At 48.7% G+C, this 20,569-nt stretch overlaps 1 protein-coding gene and 2 long non-coding RNA genes across 3 annotated transcripts in view; 2 read left to right on the top strand and 1 right to left on the bottom strand.

Annotated features, from left to right (window-relative positions):
- LOC136556230 (uncharacterized) overlaps positions 1-5,418 on the top strand; it is a 71,109-nt gene extending 65,691 nt beyond the window's left edge. Inside the window, exons 3-4 of the long non-coding RNA XR_010783594.1 lie at positions 3,785-3,963; positions 5,278-5,418. This is a non-coding gene — a long non-coding RNA (uncharacterized lncRNA). The remainder of the gene's footprint in view (positions 1-3,784; positions 3,964-5,277) is intronic.
- ANTXR2 (ANTXR cell adhesion molecule 2) overlaps positions 1-20,569 on the bottom strand; it is a 77,199-nt gene that overhangs the window by 23,964 nt on the left and 32,666 nt on the right. The window contains exons 11-16 of the mRNA XM_066549280.1: positions 12,762-12,840; positions 10,420-10,515; positions 5,989-6,030; positions 5,328-5,423; positions 2,281-2,448; positions 1,325-1,405 (exon numbers count right to left, since the gene is read on the bottom strand). Coding sequence (XP_066405377.1) covers positions 1,325-1,405; positions 2,281-2,448; positions 5,328-5,423; positions 5,989-6,030; positions 10,420-10,515; positions 12,762-12,840 — 562 coding nt within the window. The remainder of the gene's footprint in view (positions 1-1,324; positions 1,406-2,280; positions 2,449-5,327; positions 5,424-5,988; positions 6,031-10,419; positions 10,516-12,761; positions 12,841-20,569) is intronic.
- LOC136556231 (uncharacterized) lies at positions 10,524-12,030 on the top strand. The gene is made up of 2 exons (XR_010783595.1): positions 10,524-11,228; positions 11,986-12,030. It is a non-coding gene; the product is annotated as an uncharacterized lncRNA (long non-coding RNA).

Genomic DNA, 20,569 nt, shown 5'->3' with positions numbered 1-20,569 from the left:
GAGCTGCCGCTCTGTTTTTCACAAGCTGAGATGCTGGCCAGTGTTGCTCCTGTCAGGCCCAGGGAAGGAGGGTATCTGACTGCACAATGGCTCAGCAAAGCCTGCCCCCAGGGCAATCCTTACAGTAACTTCCTGCCTTTATGGGCAGAAATCCCCAAAACAGGCCCTGATTGACACTTTTTTAGCCTTTTAAGGCACCACTTCTACGTTCCTGTTTACATTGTATTTACCTGTTAAACTGTATTGTGCCATGTATTTTGTGTGTAGATTGCCGTTGTTATTGCTGCTCCATGTCACATGCATCATTCATGCAAACAGTGACTAACCTGCCACAGTAACAATGCTAACAGCTGTATCCAGCTGTGCTCTCCACCTGCAGCACGGCACTTGGCCATTCTGCTGTTTCCAACACTTGCCTTACCTTAGTCTCACCTCTTCATCCTTTTGAACAGCACCAAACTTCATCCCAGGAAAATAATCAAAATTCCCGTTACCTCCCATTCTACCATATGCAATTCCCTCCCCTTCAGCCCTCTCATCCTTTTATGCGACCTTGGTGTTGCATGGTGCACAGACAGTGCCCTGGAGTATGTGAGACTGTGACCTGCTGCCATCCTGTTTAAAGTAAAGCATTTGCTCCTGTGGCTCTTCCCAAGTGCCACAGACAGGAAGCTGAGTGGATGCAGGAGATAAATGCTGACAAAATCAAAGTGATATTTTCCTGAGGAGCAGCAATCAAAAATATTTGATCTGGTTTCACTATCAGAGGTGCAAACAGCAGCTCTGTGTCCTCAGCAGCATTTGGGGGAGAGGCCCCTTTTTCAGTGGCCAGGGATGTTCCAGGAGAAAGGATTGTGTGAGAAACATATTTCCTCAACTTCTTCTGTGAAAGGCGTCATTGGTGTGCAAGTGTAAAGCTCTAGGAAGCAACTTGCATGGACATTATTGCCAGCCTCTGCTGTTAGAAACAGCTGGGTCTGAGAGCCATGTGTGTGCCTGTGACAAGAGTTTACCCTGCACGAGGCTGTGTTCCTGTTCTCCACCTGAGCACACACCACGTCCAGCACCCCTCCCTCTGCCTCCGCCAGCCCTGTGCCAGTGCCGTGCATCCAGGCTGGTGCCACACCCCTTTCACCACCGGGATCGTCCAGTGTGTCGCCCTTCCCGACGGTGTGTCAGCCTTCCTGACAGTGTGTCGCCCTTCCCAAAGGTGTGTCAGCCTTCCCGACGGTGTGTCGCCCTTCCCACCATGCCACTCTGGTGTCGCTCTGCTCCCCCCCGGGCCGTGTCCCGGCCCCTGGCCGGCCGTGCGCCGCACACCCACCTGGTCTCCTTGCTGAGGCCGCATCAGCGAGACTCTGTCGTACTGGCGCCGCAGCAGCGCCCACAGTGCATCCAGCCGGCCCTGCGGGGACATGGGGGCTCAGTCAGGGGCAGCAGCACCCCCCACCCGCACAGGGGCTGCCCAGGGCATCCCGGGCACCTGCAGTGCCGCAGCGGAGCACCGCTTCCCTGGAGCCCGGGGAGCAGAGCTAAGGCTGGCCTGCGTCCCCTGCAACCACTGTGGTGCTGCTCCTGCGCACCTGGAGTGCCTGGGGAGCAGAGCCAGTTAGGAGCATCCCACACTGCACAGATGGCTCCAGACCTTGCCTGTGTGTCTGGACATCACAGCTTCAGGGCTTTCTGGGGGTCAGAAAGGAGTGGCAGGCACTTGAGAAGACAGCAGTGTCCAGTGTCCCAGCTACACATGGGTGTTTGCTGCTCCTAACACCTAAATGCAAGGTATTTACAGACCTACCCTCTGCCTGTAGGCAGTGCTTGTGCCCTCCTGGCAGGTGACTCAGAGCACCATCCATATGAGCCAGATAGAACAATTTGCTTTTTATCAGAATTCTTGCATTACAGTGTTTTATGTAATTTTTTGCTTTTCTTGGTTTGTCATGACAATGCGTGTTTAAAACTTAGTGTAGCAGCTACAAACTGTGCAGTTTTGGGTTTAATTAGCTCTACTAAGCCAACAAAGCCCCCATAGATTTTAATGCTCTCACTGTACAATATGTCCCTTTTTAAGGGGAGGCAAACAGAACGCGGCAGTAATGATCAAGTATCGCATTTAGGGCTACAAACTGCTCCTGCCATTCCTGCTGAGTAGGTGTTCCCTTCGAGAATAGCACATTACACTTGAATGGGAACACTTGGAAAGTAAGGCACAGCTCAGCCTGCATAACGCACAAAGAACCCAACCCTTAGTAACAATCGTGCCAAAGACTGAACAGATACCTTGATTGGAGTGTACCACTTCTGCTGTATGGCTGGTGAGGTAGGCTTTCGTTTAGGTGGTTTAGGGTGATAAGGTTCTTCTGGTTCTTCTGGGAGTTTCACCACAGCATTCTTTGCTTTTTCCAACCTGGCTCCTTCTTCTGTGGAGCCTTTGTCGCCCCAGCGCACCTGAGGAAAGGCAGAGTTCAGGTGTGAGTGCACCTCAGGGCAGGGAAACTGCTGCAAATAACAGAGGGTAAATCTGGAAGAGGTGCTGGATAAACAAGAGAGGAGGTACTGAGGAGAACACTACCTCTTCAGTCTTAGGTAAATGTCTGTAAATAAGTCTCAGTACTGAAAAATCCTATCTTGCTTCACATGGGTGACAGGGGATCTGTGAAATCTTCTCTAAGTAATGATATAAAAATATAATTTCTACTTCTTATTTATCCTAAAATACCAGACCTTAACCTGCACCCATGAAAGGTAAGATTTCTGAACACAGGTCTCCTAGCCCAGTGAGTTTTCAAGAACCCCAGTGTAGATTTAATGTGATGCCTAGCTTAAACCTCCCGTTTAAGCAGAAGCTCCCTGAACCTGCTCAGGTTTCCATGTTGTCCTGCAGGAAGATACATGCTGGAGAAGTGCAGGTGAAGCTGTCTACCCTGCCTAAGTGCATGCAGAACATGCAGCACTGTGTATGATAATGCTAACCGTGTGTGTTACACTGCTCCAAGTGTATAAAATATATATAGAGTTGAAAGAGAAGGAAACCAGGGTTATCACTGCCAGGGAGACACATATTCCCACTTCCATACAGGCTGTACTCACTGTGCTCTGGAGATTAAATACATGGTAAAACCTCCCTGCTAAGAGGGATAATTCACCTTGCTGCAGGAATCCTGTTTCACCTGTAACTGGAAGCACCATGCAGCAATCTGAGCAGCAGTGTTTGCTGTACTGTGCACAGAAACAAGCCTGGACAAGGCTGTTCCCTTCTCATCCAAAAAGCACAGCTGAAAGTTTGAGAGTCATTAGTGAAAGTGGCCAGGACCATTTCAGCAAGACTTGCCATAATCATGCCATTTGCTGAGATGTGGCCTGCCAGGAGGCCTCTGTACACCTGTGTCTTTCACTGTGATCAGTGGTACTTTTACAGGGCTTGTCAAGTGGCTGCTAACATGTATTTTAAACACTGTTAAAATTAGCTGGTGGATCTCTCACTGAAAAAATTACCTTCTCCTTCAGACAAAAGCCAATTCACCCAGAAGAAACCACAAGTGGTGGAGTCTGACCACCCAATTTTGACATAAAAATTAATTAACTGTAACAGGTGGGGTCTGGCAATGACATCACAAAACTTTAAAGCATTGCCAAAAGACAGAGCTAGGAGAGCACTGCCCAAGCTATCTGGGATTGTCACAGAGGGGTGGAGCTAGTGGAGAAGGCAGGAGTGGATGGGTACCTGCTCCAGCACAGGAGGGGGAAGTGTAAAGGTGATGGTTCAGTCCCTTCCCTTCTCCAGAAAGGGAAGCTGCCAGATGAATCAGGCTGCTGAAGGAATGACAGAAGAAAAGAAGCCAGAGAAGCAATAAAAACCAGATGACTCCACTGCCACATGGACTGCGAACATGGAAGAAATGTCATGACTGGGCCAGCAAGTTTGTCACTGGCCATGGCACAGAAACCACCTTTACCTGCCAGGTAAGGAACAACCTCCCTTGGAGTGTTTTCTCTCGCTTCTTCCCCAACTCCCCAAAGGAGCAGCGTGCTCTTCTGAGCCAGGGAGAGCTGTGAGGCCTGTCCTGCTTTCCCTACAGCCTGAGCCCATCTTCCCAGCCTGTCCCAGACACAGCAGGGCAGAGGTGGAGCTCCCCACTCAAACCCAGGGGCACTGACCATCGGTGCCCAGCCACACCTGACACTGCTCTGGGGTCTCAGGGACAGACAGAGCCACACAGCCCCACAGAAGGGGGGCTTTTTTCTAGGGCCCATGATTATGCTGGCAGGAATTTCAGTTGGGTAACTTCTTTAGCCCTTAGTCCTGCACAAAATTCCTACCACAGATGAAAAGGTTTTCTAACCTAATCATCAGTTTCTACCCTCGTTTGCATTTTTGCCATAGGCTGAACATGTCTTTCTTTGTGGTCCTGATGTCACTTGTGTTCACGAGCTTTCTGCTCCATTGTGCAGGATCCCATTTTGGAGCCCCTCCTGGAGGCTATCATAGTTTTCCTCAAATCCAGGCTTGTAATTCTTGATGTTGGAAAGCATTTCCTAGTTTGCTTCTGAAAAACACTGCACAAAATGTTTGCTTTTTGTGAAATCTGAAGCTCTTCTAAATTAGCAATTCTGAACTGCTGAAGAAAATGCATATAAGTGACACAGCTTCAAACCTGCATATTCTGCCTCTGCATTTAAAAAGTACTCAAGCAAAGCTGATTAGGCCAATACCTTTAAAGTTTCATCAAGACACCTCAGTATGGCCTAGGTGGGTGTTTCAGACAGAGACAGCTTCCTGGACTGCAGTTAGGAACTGCTTTGCACATTCCATATAGGCTGACTTGACTACAAAACCTGCCATAAGGATGTGCCCATAAGGATGCACATTCTTCATTCTGTTTTAATTAACATGATGCTATCGTGTCTCTTCAAAGACAGGCTCTGTTGTCGCTGCGAGTCCCTCTGGGATCAAGCCTCTCCTCAGCGTCACCATTGTCAGCGCATTTGGCTGGCCCACACTTGGGGGACTTATGTTTCACTGTAATTCCTTCCAAAACACGCAGAAAAGGCTCTCACTCTCTCTTTCTCATTAGCGTGATGGAAAGAGCATGTCTTGAGGCAGCTATTTAAAGTCCCAGTCAAATGGAACTACTGAAAGCTGTTCTTTCAGAGGCAAGGTCAGAATTGTTCGATATGGTAACGAATTTTCCAAGGCTTATGCCAGTGGGAAGACAAGCACACATTATGGCCTTGTATTTTCAGTGCACTGTCAAGTCTTTGTTTCCACACTTGCAGCCTCAGAGAGCTTGTGCTTGAGGGAACTGCCATCTCCAAATCATACCAACCTCCATCCTCTTAATTCCCCCAACTCCTCGTCCACCGTAGTAGGAAGCATCCACCGTGGGCCACTTCTTGGAAGGCAAGGGCTCCTGTTCTTCTTCCTGTAAGTACAGTCAAATGGTGTTTACTTTTAAAAGATGCTTCCACACCCACACACTGAATGTCTTTTCTGTGCATCTCACTGGAGTTCCCGGAGCGTACCCTGTTGGTTGTGAAAGGGGTGCAAACACTGAGGACAGCAGAGCCTCCAGTGTGTTACTGCCTGTAAGAAGGAGAGGAATTCCCTTGTAAGGGGGATTCCTCAGTGTCTGGAATGACAGAGCAGGGGGAAAACGCTGCCTAAGTCCTACATGAATCTTTAGATGTTGGACAAGGGCTATTCAAGCTTTCTGCTTTCAGTGCAGAATGTGGAAAACAAAGCTGTCTTGGAATAAAGGCCCTAAGTGTTTCTGCAGATCTGGGCTTAATTCAGGCCACACTGAGCTGAGGCCTATGGAGAGAGCCACACATCCAGATCTGTGAGAGCAGAGATCTGGACTTTAGGAACCCTGTTCTCCAATGAAGGCACCCCCCAGGGCAGTCCTTTCTCTGGCAGCAGTTGAACAAGGAGGCGGACATGCAGCATGCAGGGAAGCACAGGAGTGGTTCCATGTGAGGGCACCATACCTCTTTTGGGGCTGGCGGAGGTGGAGGGGGATCCTTGATGACCTGAAAGAACCAAACACAGGAAAGAATAAGGTGCTGCACTGGCAGCAGCCCAAGGCAACAGACCACGGTAAGAGTGACCTGTTTCCACCCAAGCCCCCACGAGGGCCAGCGAGCTGGCAGTCTGTGCTGCCCACTCCCCTGAGCATCCATCAGCGAGGCCTTCTGGAAATGAGCACCATCCGTCTGCCAGATCTGCCATCCCCAGCCTGCAGACACTCTGGGCAGACGTGTCTGCCACCGCGCTTCCTGGATGGATGAGTCTCAGCCGCTGTGAGGAACAGCCAGTGCTGAGACCCCCCAGAATCCGTCAGCAATCCCAGAGGAAAAGCATCTGAGGCCTGTGTGAGGTCCTGCACAGCCGTGGGCTGAGCTGCCGCTGCCGCTGCTGCTGCTGGGGAGTCTCTGGCCCAGTGACAAGTGTGAAATGCCTTCTGGCAGCTCAGGCTTCACCTCTGGATGTCCAGGACGCTTCCGCAGCCCTCTCATTTCCCACCTCCCAGCTCCATGACTGTGCAGTGCCTGCACTGCAGTCACACTCCCACACTTCTGACACTGCTCCGGGTGACGCCCACTCCCAGGAGCATTTCTTACACCTCTATTTAAATCTTCCTACAGTCTCTTCCCATTCCCTTTGTCACATCCACACTATAAAGCTCAGAGAATGCCCAGCACTGACAGTCCCAGCAGGGGAGGGGCAGGCAAGGGACCCTCTTCACTGATTCAGCTGAAAACTGAATGCACAGGCGTTCCTCCACAAGAAAAGCAGGTTTGCAAGCTAACCTTGGTAAGTTTTTTGGTGACATTGGGCCATGTTTTGGGCTTGGGTATTGCCTGGAAATGACTAAAAAATACACCATGAATATCAAGGAGTCCATTCTTGCTATGCCTTGATATTACACAAACATATCCAAAACTGTGCATGCTGACAAACAATTCAATCTAATACAGGTTTTAAGTAACTTAATTGAATTATGCCTTACTTTATTCACTCTGTGCTGTTTAATTTTAGTACTTTCATTAAACACTGCCTGTGAAAAATACCACTGCAGACAGACAGCATATAATACATGAAAGAAACGTATTTTTCTGATCAGTAGAGTTTTCCATCTTGATTTATATTTCAGTTATCAGTCCCACCCAGACAGTTACTACTGACTGCCTAAACAGGCTGTGGACTTTCAGCAGTGCATAAAGGAATTCGGCCCGATAGGATAAATAACTTATGGCACCCCTGGAACCAGTTTTCCACAGCCCTCCAGGTTTAAATTATGGAATGGCTCATGTCAAACTCAGAGTGCTTTGGGTGGATTGGAAAGTAACCTGTGGATTTCAACTTTGAGACATCCCTTTGCTGTTAGGATGTTGCAAAACCATGCCAGACGTTACTTTTCTTTAAACAGCTCTGAACACTTTTTCTTCCTAGTCATCAGGAGTTTCCAGCATACTTGACAGAAAGTAATTATTTAATTAGTGAAACACTCCTGAGAGCCACACTGGAATCATTACCCTAACTTTACATGAAACAGCAACACAGAAGGATCGTGGGACAGATGCTGAGATACTTGGATGCTGAGTAGGATTTGCCAAAGCCTGGAGATATTTAATTCTCGCTGAAAGCAATTAGGAGACTGGAAACAGTAGAGCAGCGCTTTCTCTCAATGAAGGGACACTTTATTTAATTTCTGTCCTTATTTCCATTTCACCTGTCCCTAGCCATCATCCCAAAACAGTCTCTGTCTCTGTCAAGCCTGCCAGCTGTACAGGAGAAGATGCTCCTAGGTGGGTCTGGTATGCACCCATATGAAATGGCACTGCCCTTCCCCATCTATAGCTATGCCACTCTGAAGCCTCACATCTGTCTGAGCACAGACAGCTTTGCCCAGCAAACCTCTCTGCGAGGAGGGATGGAATTCCTGCGGGCCCTAAGGCCATTGAGGATGTAGGAATCACAACTCCCACCCTGGACAATCAAGGGAAACCTGACTTGTTTGAGCTTACTGTGGCTTCCTAAGGCAATAGTCAATGGCAGCTTTTGCTCATCTCCTCAGTGGAGGATCTAATCCTGTTCCAGCTCCTGAACTTGCTGAAGTTGGAGGGGAAATTCAGTTTAAAGCCAAGCAATCCATTAATTAGCTGTTACTTCTAATGGCTTCAGAAAATGAAACTTGTTTTAAAAGTGACAGTGGTGTGAGAAAATAATCTGCTTTGAGTAGCAGCTCCTCACCCTGCTGACAGCACTGGAATGTCAATGCCTGCATCCTTATGCTTCCACAGGCTCTCACACTCACACACTTGAATCACACGTGCACACACAAGGATTCTTTTCAATCATGTGATATTCCAAGTGAAATCAGTATAAAGCTGTTTATGAAAAAGAAAAATCCAAGGCACACGTGCAGCTCTGCATGGAGCAGCACACAGAACTGCAGAGAGGAAGACCTGAGTATTGTAAATTAACTTTCCCCAAGCTGGATTCAGACTGTTTCAATGAGGAAGCCTCTGAATAATGCTGCTGTCTTATTATCCTCATGGAGAGACGGGCTGCTTCCTCAGTTTATTTGGTTTTATCATCAGCCTCTCTGGGCAAAGCTCCATCTCATTTAGTGAGTCACAAAGAATGAAGGTCTGAGTTTGGAGATGAGCTGATTTCTTGAAAAAAAATCATTAACAAAAAGAAGTTGGTGCTTGAGGCAGCAGTGCCTCTGATCCACTCATTAACACTTCTCTGCTGCTCCATGATGTGGGCATTAGGAGATGTCAGCACAGAGCCTACAGCCAGCTTGTTGCAATCACATGTTCCACAACCAGGGACAAGTGACAGAACTGTCACAGTGAAACCCTTGGAAGTGGGGGACAAGGAAGGAAAAGGAAGAGGAGTCCCCCTCCCCACCCTCTGAGTGTCCGTGGGACTTACACCACGGAAGGCTGTGAGACCGAGCCCCAGGCAGGATGGAGCTGGGCCCGTGGGCAGGGGGAAACCCACCTGCCTGGCTACAGACACTTGTTCTGCCCACAACACCCTGGACCTCTCTTTTCCATCAGGATCTGACTCCTGTGCTCCTGCTCCTTGTTCCAGGAAACCAGGGAAGCAGAGCCAGAGGAAGGGAAGAGCAGGTCCTTGCCTGGCCCTAATGCTGCTTCTCTCCTCAGGGATGCTACTGAGCCAGAAGTGGCCCTTCCAGGTGATGGATGTCCAAGCCTCATGGGCAGGAGAGAAAGGCAAGAACTGAGGGACAGCAAAACCAGAAGGAAGGATGAGTGCTCCGCAGTAGGTTCAATGCAACAGCGTGTGAGCTTGGAACTCAGCAAGGCTGTAGCAAAGAGGCCTAAGGTTACCTTTTCTTTTGAAGTAACAAAATAGTATCCAAAGGAGGTAGGAGGAAACACAGAGGGCAAAAACATTTGAAGAACTATGGTTTTATAAGGCTGAAAATTGGTAATATAGAACTATTCACTGGATTGCTTCATGTAGGAATTTTAACTTATGAAGCTGATTTATGAATCAAGGTTAGGTTTTTTTATAATAAGAAAACCAAGGGCTTGCTTTTTACTAATTTACAATGTTCTTTTTCTACAGGGAGGCTCATCATATGAAACACAGTGGAGGTAAGGTGATTGAGAGGAAGCTCCCTGGATTTCTGCTGGGCCTGTGCTGGGGAGAATGAGAACAAGGGAGGCTTTTTGTTCTCACCTTAGGAAGCCCAGACTGTGAGGGTGCAGATGGAGGCTGGGATTTCCTGCCCTTGGACAGCCAGGGGCCTGATGGACCCCCCAGGTCACAAGGGCTGCAGCACAGTCAGGTGAGAAGGCCACTTCCTCTCTGCCCCACATTCCACAAGCCCCAGATAGGAACAGGAACCCAGACCAGGGAAGCAATCTCCATTTTCCAAGTCGCCCATGCTGTTCTTGAGCTGGATGAATAATAAACTTTCCTGCTCCCCCAGAAAGGAATGGCAGGAGGCAAGTGACCAACACTGCTGCTGCTGGGGTGGGGATAGAAAGTGCACTCAGATAAAGAGATGGATGTGTGCAGGGATTATGAAAAAAAATAGAGATTTCAACCTGAGAGCCCATAATGGACTACAAATACCAATTTTCCTGAGAGCAGTTTTAAAGGGGTCCTTGATTTGAGGGTAACATCTGCACACCATTAAGGCCACCCCATTCCCAGTAAGAGCACCATGCTGGAGCTGGCTCCTGTGTGTGTAACTCAGACAGGCGGGGCCGTGCCCAGAGGAGCCCCAGTGCTGAAGCTGCTCTCCCTCCCTTTCCTGCCTGTCACAGCCCCCCCCAGAGCTGCCTCCCCATCACTTCACCCGTTTCCTGCAGGATCTGTGTTTCCCACCCGTGGCTCAGGGTGCAGGGGCTGTTCCCAGGGTCTGTACTCACCACTTTGCAGCAGAGGGGCCAGAACCACCAGAGCAGGCCGAGCGCCACCAGCAGCAGGAGCACGAGGACGGCAATGAGTGCTCCCACACCACTGGACTGCGGAGACAGCAGGGACAGCGTCAGTGCTGCCTCACTCGCTCGCCCCACAAGCCAGCGACCGTTCTGCTCAGCCCAGGGCCTTCCTTCTGATGTAAAACTCGTACAGCTGACAGCCCTGAGATCACAATGAGGCCCAGCCTGAGGAAACAGAGTCCCTTGCCTGCTAGGGAATGAGCCATCAGCCACCGACAGGGGAAGTCTCATCCTAAGCCTGTGGATAACACAGAGGTGCCCTTCTCCATGAGGACCCAGGTCTCACACATGGACTGGGGAGCACACAGGGAGGTTTTAGGGCATCTCTACAAATAGTACACCTGTAAGGCTTTGATGCAGATTGCCCACACTCCTGCACAGACTGTGGCACACTGACTCCCTGCAGCCATCCTGTGGGAACCTGCAACTGAAGGAGGGAGTGTTCCTGCTTCCAGCAACACCTGAACTACAGAACTGAGCAGCCCACCTCCCACACCTCCAACCCACTTCCTGGGGGTGTCTTCATTCCTACACTTTAGGCTTTTAAAACAATGACAGAAACACAACAGCATCTCTAGGAAAATAAGTTATTCAGACTTCAGCTGGGAAAAAAAGGAAAGGAGAGACCCAGAGGACCACTGAGACTGGAATACTGCGTGAGCAGTCCTGACCCAGAGGTGCTCCACTGCACATGGGGGTGGAACAGAGCCGTATCCCAGGTCCAGTGAGGCACACAGGTACAGTGGTGCCTGGGTGCCTAATGCTGTGTGATTTTGTTTGTTTTCACTGCAGTAACGTGTGTTTGTTGGGAGGCTGTAACTTGTAACTCATCTCCCAGTCAGCCGTCAGCTGCTCAGCTCCCAGAATTAGTGAGCAGTTCTAGCAGTGACCCATTTCTTGAGTTGCCCATCTGCTACTATGGAAACAGCAGTTCTTGTGTGGAGCCGCCTTTGCTGCAGTACAGGCCAAGAGCAGAAACCAGAAAGAGACAAAAAAGGCTGCTGAGAAGCTCTTCCTGCTGCTGTGCACATCTGTAGCTCTCTGCTTCCTGCCAGGACAGGCTGTGAGCAGAGAGCAGCAGAGCTGCCATGCAGCTCGGTGGGAAGGCCATGCCCAGCACCTCACTCTGAGCTGCTTTGTGTCAGGGCTTTTCTGTTCCTCTCTGTGCACTCCTGGCAGCTCCTACAGGGGCACCATGTGCTGCCTTCTCTGCAAGGGCTGAGGTGCAGCAGGCTGCAGCTGGGCTGCAGCAGCTCCTGTGCTGCACAGCCCTCAGCCACCCTGCCTGGGCATACAGCTGGCATGCTGCCGACTGACAAAGGCCCTGGAACACAGAACTGTGATTTGGGCTCTGGGTGTTCCTTCGGCTCCCAGCTCAGTCAGGCTTCCCTCCTCAAACTGCAGGGCTGCACTGGATCTCTGATCTCAACAGCTGCACAAATGGTGAGGTTTTAAATGAATAGAATAAAAATGTCTTTTTTTTTCTCTTTTCAGTTACTGATCTATGAGCAAAGAAATCCTGTTGGGAGCCATGTGTGGTGATGGGCAAAAGAGATTCTCTCTGTGCTCCACGCCCAATGGAAAAGCTGCTCTCCAGTCTCTTGTGAGGTTAAGACACATTTAAAGGCCCACGTGCACAACACGTGCTCAACACCGTGGGCTCGTATCTCCCTCCACAAATTCCAGCTGTCCTGTGTAATACAAAAGGAATTAGAGGACAGCAAAAATGTGGGAGTAGAAAATATATGTGTTAAGTTAGAATAGTCACTGGCTGCACAGGTGTGTGGTCTCTTCCAGAAGCAGTTTTTATCTCTTCTATAACCTCTGATCAGACTGAGCAGGATGTTCACACTGCCTGACTCCCAGGTCTAAGTGGGACACTGGCCTCGGCTTGGACAGCTGTCTCCCTGGATGAACAAGAGCTGAGAGCCTACACTCCTCACTTGGGCCCCAGAGTTACAAGGCATTAGCACCTCTGCAGGCTGTAACCTCTCTCCACACACAGGCTCAAGGGCCAAACTTGTGCCTCTCTGCTCCCTCCAGCCCTACTGAGGGAAGGGTCATGCTGGAATGGGACCCAGCTGACTGTCACGCCTGGCCCTCAGGACAGGTCTCTGAGGGCAGGAAAGCCTCCCAGTACTTGGAAAGACACAGCTTTGCACAGCAAAGTGGAAGCAGAGGTTCTGTGCTCTGAGGCCTTGCAATGGCAAAGTCCAAAGAGAAACAGGATGTGGGGATTTTACAAGGAGTGACAGAAGTCATTCACTTACACACTCAGAAGCAGTGATGGTTAACGAGCTGGACATGAAAGACTGGCCTTCATTCAAACTCACCAAAACCTCCAGGGTTCTGCCAAGAGACAAAGAAGAAACATGAGCAGCCATGGAAGAGCCAAGAAAGGCTCATACCTGCTGTGCAGGCCCTTGTACCTACAGCCTCTGCTCCACAGGGAGTGTCCTCAGAGGGGAAATGGAAGCCTTTACTTATTCCTATTTGGGAATAAGTTTGGTGTCCTTGACAAAGAGCTGTCCAAGTACAGAATACCCCTTCCCCATTCCACAGAGCAGAAAGTACTCCCAGAAGTTTTCCATAAAATAAATTGAAGTTCAGCTGTAAAAGTAGCATTGTTTTGTCTGTTCCATAACCATCTCCTTAGTCACACACAGACATTATGGTTAAAGATGTCGGATAATTATAAATGGTCAGGACTTGCTATAAATAGCCCCGAACACTGCATACAAATAGTATGTGGTTTACATTTTACAAATTAACCCTACAAGAAAACAACACATGGTGAATGTTAAACAGAATAAGACTCCTCAGCTTCTCTGGCTTGGATTCCCAGGATTCAGACAGTTTATGTTATGCAGAGATGTAATTAAATAAAAATGTAGATATCCATGAACTAAAATGATTAATCATTTACACCGTTCTTACATGTCATGAGTTTTTATTCTGGCACAAACACTGTAGTCAATATGGAGTTCAAAGCTATTTTAGCTAATTTGGCTCATTTCTTCTTCAGTTTTAGCAAAAATGAAGTGAGTTGCTTCCACGAAACTCATTTTTACATGATCTCTGTTCTGAATAATTGATCCAACAGAAAGAATAACTCTAATCTCCTTCTAATTGGAATTCACTGGAATAAGTGAATCAGAACCAATAAAAAAACCAAACCTATTTGATTCCCTTGCAGAGCAATAAATCAAACCACAGTGAAACTCTGGTCAATGATGATTTTTTTAAAGATGTGGTGCTTTTTATTATTTTTAATTCCAATTTTGTTTTGGCATTGTCATGAGGAATGCTGGGGGAAATTGCAGCATGAGGATTCTGCTCAGGCTTGGCCAAACACTCCTGGAACTGCAGGGCAGGAGGGTTTCCTGCTTCCCCTGGGGGAGACGAGGACCCCCAGGCTGAGCTGCTCACACACTCCTGCAGCTGCCCCACCAGCCCTGTGTGCCCTGGCAGCTCTCTGAGTCCTGCCTGAGTTTAGTGTGGCTTACGTGTTTTATCCAGGTGTGTTTCGTGTCCCTGTTTTGCTCCATCTGCTAGCAAAGACCATCTACCAAAACAGCCTCATTCCTCTCTGAGTGGCATTCCTCTCTGAGTGGCATTCCTCTCTGAAGAATGCCACTATTGAGGAATGAGGCTGTTTTGGTAGATGGTCTTTGCTAGCAGATGGAGCAAAACAGGGACACGAAACACACCTGGATAAAACACGAAAGCCACACTAAAGGAAAGGATCATTCCCTGGCATCCTGGGGACCTTGGCATGTTCTTGAGCTCACTGGGTTGTATGAAACATTCTGTAAAACAGCAAAGATTTCCCAGTGGGCTGGAGTATATTGTACCCCTTGCTGTGTGCAGCACAGTACCAGTTCCTGCCTGTACTAGGTACCAGCCGGGATTGCATTTCCCAGCCCACACCCGCAGCTCTGCAGCCCCACTCCTGCTGTCAGCCCGCTGACAGATCCCAGGGAGCAGGCTCGCTGAGCAATCAGCTCCAGCACGGACGCAGCTCCACCCTGATACACTGCTGCAGGGATGAGCCACTGGAGATGTCACTGGAGCTGATCATAGCCGCTCTGTTCTGGAAGCCACAGAGTGAACTCACACAGATAATTACCTCATCTTCAAAAGGATGAACCTGTCAACACACTAAAGCACTCCTTCCCTGAGACTGTCATGGCTGTTGGGGATACTCAGTACGCCCTTTCATTTCTTGAGCAGCCACCTGTTTGCTGGGCTGTGGGTACTTGTGATTCATACAAACACTGCCCCTTAAACTGAGAGTCCCAGAAAGAGGTGTCCTGTTTCTGCTGCTCCTTCACACATGGCTCGGAGACAGACACATACACAAACACATCCCAGTGTTTACCAGCAACCAGCCACATGTGTGTGAGGCTTTCAGCTCGGCATTCTGCCGAAACTGAAAATATTCTGAGATGAAAATGACAAGCAGCAGCCATCCAATTTCTCGGGCCCCTGCTTTTCCCACTGGTGACTGTCACTGCTGTGTGAGGGCCGAGTCCCTCTGTGGAGCTCAGAACAGCCCAGTCAAGAGAACATTCCTGTCCCTGCAGCCAGGGACACAGCCCTGGTTCACCAGAGAAGGGTGAGGCTGTACTAGTTTCGTCCCAGCACAGATCCCAGCTGAGGGCTGAGCTCTGGAAAGCTGCCACAGAGTGAGATATGTCCTCAGGGCCCCTCAAATGAACCCCGTCTAGAGTCGGGCGGTGTTACTGCCGCAGCCCCCTGGGGCCATCCCGCAGGCCAGGCTCCAGGGAAAGGCAGCGGAGCCCTGCTCACACCTCCTCACAAGCCCAGCAGTGCCCACAGACAGTGGCTTTCCAGAGCTTTGAGGCAGGGTGCTCATTCCCATCCTCTGCTCCCTCCTGACACCGCACCTGAGCGAAGTGGAAGCAGAGAGCTAGCAAAGGAGCAGGAGTAGTGACAGTGGTGTGCAGCACAAACCCTACTGCTCTGCCTCTACCCCAGCCCTAGCGTGTGCACCTTCCTGGCAGTCTGTACTTCCAACCCGCCTCACTGCGCTAGGAAAAACTGCCTTCCATTTACAGTTCACGGCCCTTCCTCCACGTGGAAGGGATTTTCCTATCCTTTGTCTGTGCAATATCACTTTCTGGATGGGAACCAATCCTGGAAAACTTAAGTCTGAAAAGAGCTTTTTAAAAATGTTCTGATTTCTGACCAAAGGTAACCTCAAGATTCTTGCAACTTGAAGCTGCTTCAGTCCTGGCCCACTGCCCATCCTAATACACAATTTACCCAAAAATGTAACTTGAGGAGACCGAACAGTTGCAATTCCTTCCCTCATGCCCACTGCTGGTTTATTGTGACAGCAGAGGGATGTGGCCCAGTGCCATATGTCCCTGCAACTCTGGTCTAAAGCCTCCCATTCCCTGTGAAATACAGCTGACATTTCCATCCACGGTAACCTATTTGCAAAGTATTCATTTGCTCCTTACTTTATGGGAAGCTACTAAAAGACTGCCATTTTATGACCCATTAAAAAAGATGAAAAAATTAAATACAATTGTGAAAGACATTTGCTGTAAGTAATAAATAATTTACCTCCAATTTTCACGCACTGAAAATTAAACTGGCAACTGCTCAAAAAGTTACTAAAATTACGGTGACAAAGGTACTTCAGAATCAAATGCCTGCACTAAAATAGCAAGAATGCTGTACATAGGAGGAAGGCAAAAAATAGGTCTGTGTATTTAAAGGGCACTTTCCCTTCCAACTCTGCCTTCATGAAATAATGGATAGCTTTATAATACAGGCTCCATTTGACCAATCTCACTCTGATATCTTTGGGGACTGCTTGGTGGGGTGCAATTAACATTTACCCCTCCATTCTCCCTGACCCAGTCATTTCCTGGGCTCTGCTAACAAACACTCCTGGACCACAATGATGACTCTGCATCCAGGGACTCATCCCAGCCCCAGGAGGAGGCAACACACAGAGGAAGGGATTTCCAGCCCAGGCTTCTGGGTGTGGCGCTCTTTGCAGACAGCAGCTCCAGCTGCACAAGGACAGGGACAGCCCTCCTGGAGCAGGGTTCCAGCCCTGCCTGACCTGTTTGGTGCAGTGCCGCTATGCCACAGGCCAGCTGTGCCCAGGGAGCGGTGGGAACTATGCTGGGGCAGGACATGGCCAGCAGTTAGGAGAAGTGTGTGACAGTGTTCACAGGGGTTCTTGGATGAGGCAAGAGACAAGAATGTTGACTCCATGTTCAGAAAGCTTGATTTATTATTTTGTGATATATATATATTACATTATAACTATACTAAAAAAAAATAGAAAGAAAAGTTTCCTCTCAGAAGCTAGCTAAGAATAAAAAGGAAAAGAATGATAACAAAAAGCAGCTCTCTCGGACTCTGTCCGAGATAGCTCTGTCTTGATTGGCCATTAATTATAAACATTCAAGATGGCCCAATCAAAAATCTACCTGTTGCATTCCACAGCACCAGATAACTATTGTTTACACACTTTTTCTGAGGCCTCAGCTTCTCAGAAGGGAAAATCCTAAAGAAAAGATTTTTAGTGAAAAAGATGTCTGCGACAGAAGTGGGCAGAGGTGTTTTCCTCCCATCAGATGCACAGGCATAAAAAGGAGCACTGAGTATTTTCCTGAGAATAGCGAGACCCACTCATCCTGGAATTCATTATGGTGTTTGGGGATTCTGGTAAAGAATGAGTACAAACTCATCCCCCTGCCCTTCTTGGTTTGGCTTAGCACTGATATAAATTCAGATGATGGTTCTTTAGGACTCCCTCTTGTTAGCTCAGAACCCTCTAGCTTTTCCAGCCACATGTCCACATGTCCAGGCTTGACTTTCCATGGAACAAGACACAAACTTTCACTGTTGGGAACTCCTAGGGAATATGAGAGAACTGGAAAGCAGTGAGGACCTCAATCTGATCTTGTGGAATCATGGGAACCTGCAGTAGCAGGGTATGAAACATCATTATTCTGTTCAAGTAGACCATTAATTCAGCTCGGGATCCTATGGCCACTGCTGGATATGCAGCACTTAGTTCTGCTCACGTGGTCCTCACTAATGCTCTGGGAACACTGCGTGCCCTAGGAGGGACGTGAAGGACTGCGCCAGAAATTACTACTGATCTTAACACCACATCCATATGGCTGAGGGGCCTGTTAGCCTGTACAATTCATTGAGGATGTTTCCATCTGTGAATAGGTCCCATTATACCCTAATTGTGTCAGACTAAATGTATTTCTAAAATATTTGCAGAAGTTAATATTTATGACAGACATTAAGCCTACTCCAGCCCTATTTCTGGCTTCCCCCCAGCCTGAGTTGATTTCCCTGGCTATTCTGGAGGGGGGAGGTTGTCCCATGGGAGCACCAGACACATGAGAACTATGTCCCATGGGAGCACCAGACACTGGGAACCATACTGTCTCTTATTTTTGTGGGAACAAAATGTTGTGTAGGGAAATAAAAGACAATGCCTACATTAAACACTTCACCTCAGTGAGTTTGCAACAGGAAGAATCGGTGCAGGTGGAAGCAGTTCTGACCCCCCTGGCTGCCTGCCCAGGGCTGCAGGGGAAGCCCAGCTGTTTGCAATGAGGGGTAATGCCAATATCCTGCCCAGGTCTGGACTGGCCATGGGCACAGCAGCAATTTGGGGCTATTGCCTTCACCTGAGCACAGGGGCTTTGCAACGCTGAAAACAACAGTGAACAGATGAAAATAGCCCGACCTGGAGCTGGAATCCTACCAATTGCTGAGCAGCAGGAAGTCAAAAGGGAGAAGCACGGGGGCTTCCTTTTTGGCTGGTGATGGGAATGGCTGCAACTCCCACATCAGAGAACTGCTGGCAGGGCTGGAAGAGGACTGAGCAGCTGAGAGAGCCTAGAATTCATTCTGGGGGTTGGGAAGTCCTGCAGCATCAGCAGGCCGCCTGCTCTCCTCTGTTCAGCGTGTCTCAAAGGACAGCTGGCTCCTGAGAGGTAACTGGGCTCTTTGTGCTTTTGCCTTCTCACACTAGTGACCAGTGTTATGTGGAATGGGAAATATTTTAGTCAACAAGCTGCCTCTTAACTTGCCAATCTTATTGAATTCTCCTTTTAATTGGTCCCCTTGTCTGTGAACAATGTTTTTTTCCAAGTGGTATGTAGTCACCATGTAGGTTTCAGACTGAGGATGAGGCTTGGAAAATTGGTCCTTTAACCCATGCCTGCATGCTGACACCAGCTGCCAAGCTCTCGAGTGGCTCAGCACTCAGCACAAGCACTGGCCCTTACGTCAGTGAGTAATTTAGCTCTGTGGCCAAATGACACCCCTGTCTGCATTCCCACAAAGGCTGTGCTAAGGGTACTGAGTGAACAGCACTACAGAAAGAGCTCAGTGTCACTTGTTAGTTAGACAACAGAAATCCTCAACACAGCCACAGCATATTAATCCTTTCTTGAGTGACCCTGAAAGACATGTGAGACTGAGCTGCAGCTTGCAAACAACTCTGCCTTTGCTGACAACAGCTTTTCTAAATTTTTACCTTTCTCAGCAGAAGAAAAAGTGACAAAACAAAAATAACAGTAGTAAAGGTAGCCATAGTAAGCAACAGCTCTCCTCACTCTGGTTTTCAGCCACTCACTTCCATGTTATCAGAAAACTCACTTAAGTTCCACACACCTTTCTCAGCACTCGTTCAGACAGGCAAAGAGATGTTTTTCACAATTCCATGACCCTGACCAAGTTCTGGCCTTGTCTGACTAAACAGGTGATGACATGTGTGTGTACCTTTGTGCACTGGAAATCACGGGGATTTGTGTACTTCCATATTTGTGGGTGGAACACCTGGGGGGTTGTCAGGGGCATCTTTTAAATGTGAGTTTGGACTTTGTGGTAAGACAGACTGTCTCAGGTTACTGCTGTTGTTTGTCCATGTGGTAGAACAGGGTGAGATAAAGGTGAGGTGTAACCTGCAGGTGTGCCTGAGGTACCAAGTAACCTGGTGTTGCAGAGGGGTGTTGGGTGAGCACCCAGCAAGTTCCAGAGTTACATGTGTGTGAGGGCAGTGGGACTGCTGGGTGAATCCGGCTGGGCTGTGCTGCCAACACTGGGCCAGTAAGGTGTGACACTGGCTGCTAGGTCAGGTGTAATTACGAGCTCGTGGCCTGCTTGCTTTTGAGGCTTGCACTGTTAGAGGGAGGTACAACTGTGCCATGCTAACATGAGGCATGGCACTTGGTGTGGGAATGTCAGTGTGTCAGCCCCAGCACCGGAGTGCATCCTCTTGAGAGCATTAATGGTGCCGGATCGGCTCGCATGCTATTCAGATATTTATTTTGTGTTTGCTTGAAGAATCAGGCCAATGTTTTTGAAAGCACATTTAACTATACCATATGCCTACTTAAATCATCCCTATCAAACAAGTTGTGGGTTGCTGCTCTGGTTCATTCTGTTCTGTTTTTTCTCCCTTCTCAATGTGTTTATGTGTATTTATCCAATTTGCTCTGTTCCTCGTGCCAAATGGCAGGTCTGAGATCCCAGCCAGGCAGGGGCAGCTGTGCTATTGTTGGTGCCTGACAAAACAGAGGTCATGGGCTGGGCCTGCAGCTCTAGCTCTAATGACAGCTTGTGTGGGACATTATGGGGCAGTTATAATGTAATCAGGGTTCCTATGCCCTCAGAACTAGGAATAAACCTTAACTTACCCCTTGGTAACTTAGAACTTAAGTCTCATTTTTAAGATGTAATTCCTGGCAAATTAGCCTCTTGCAAAATATTCTGCTGCTTGTTTACTTCATTGTCATAACTCCTTCCTCTGTCTGGAAAACACCCAACTTTAAACAGCCCCACCACAAAAAGCCAAGACCTGAAAAACCAGGCAACAGCCTCAGTGGAAGAAAGGATCTCTTCTGCATGGAACTGATCCTAGCTTTTCTCGTTTCAAAGACTGATGAGAGGTATGAGCTCTGCCAACCTAGGCAGTAACTGCTGATAGAAAGGAGTAGGCTTTTGTCCTCCACGGGAGGACTCTTCCCGCCCTGGAAGGTTGTTCCAAGTCCAGCCCAGC

Source organism: Molothrus aeneus, chromosome 4, assembly GCF_037042795.1.
Source record: "Molothrus aeneus isolate 106 chromosome 4, BPBGC_Maene_1.0, whole genome shotgun sequence".
NCBI classification, from domain to species: domain Eukaryota; kingdom Metazoa; phylum Chordata; class Aves; order Passeriformes; family Icteridae; genus Molothrus; species Molothrus aeneus.
Note: the sequence above shows the minus strand (reverse complement) of the source record. Positions and strands in the feature narration are given on the sequence as shown.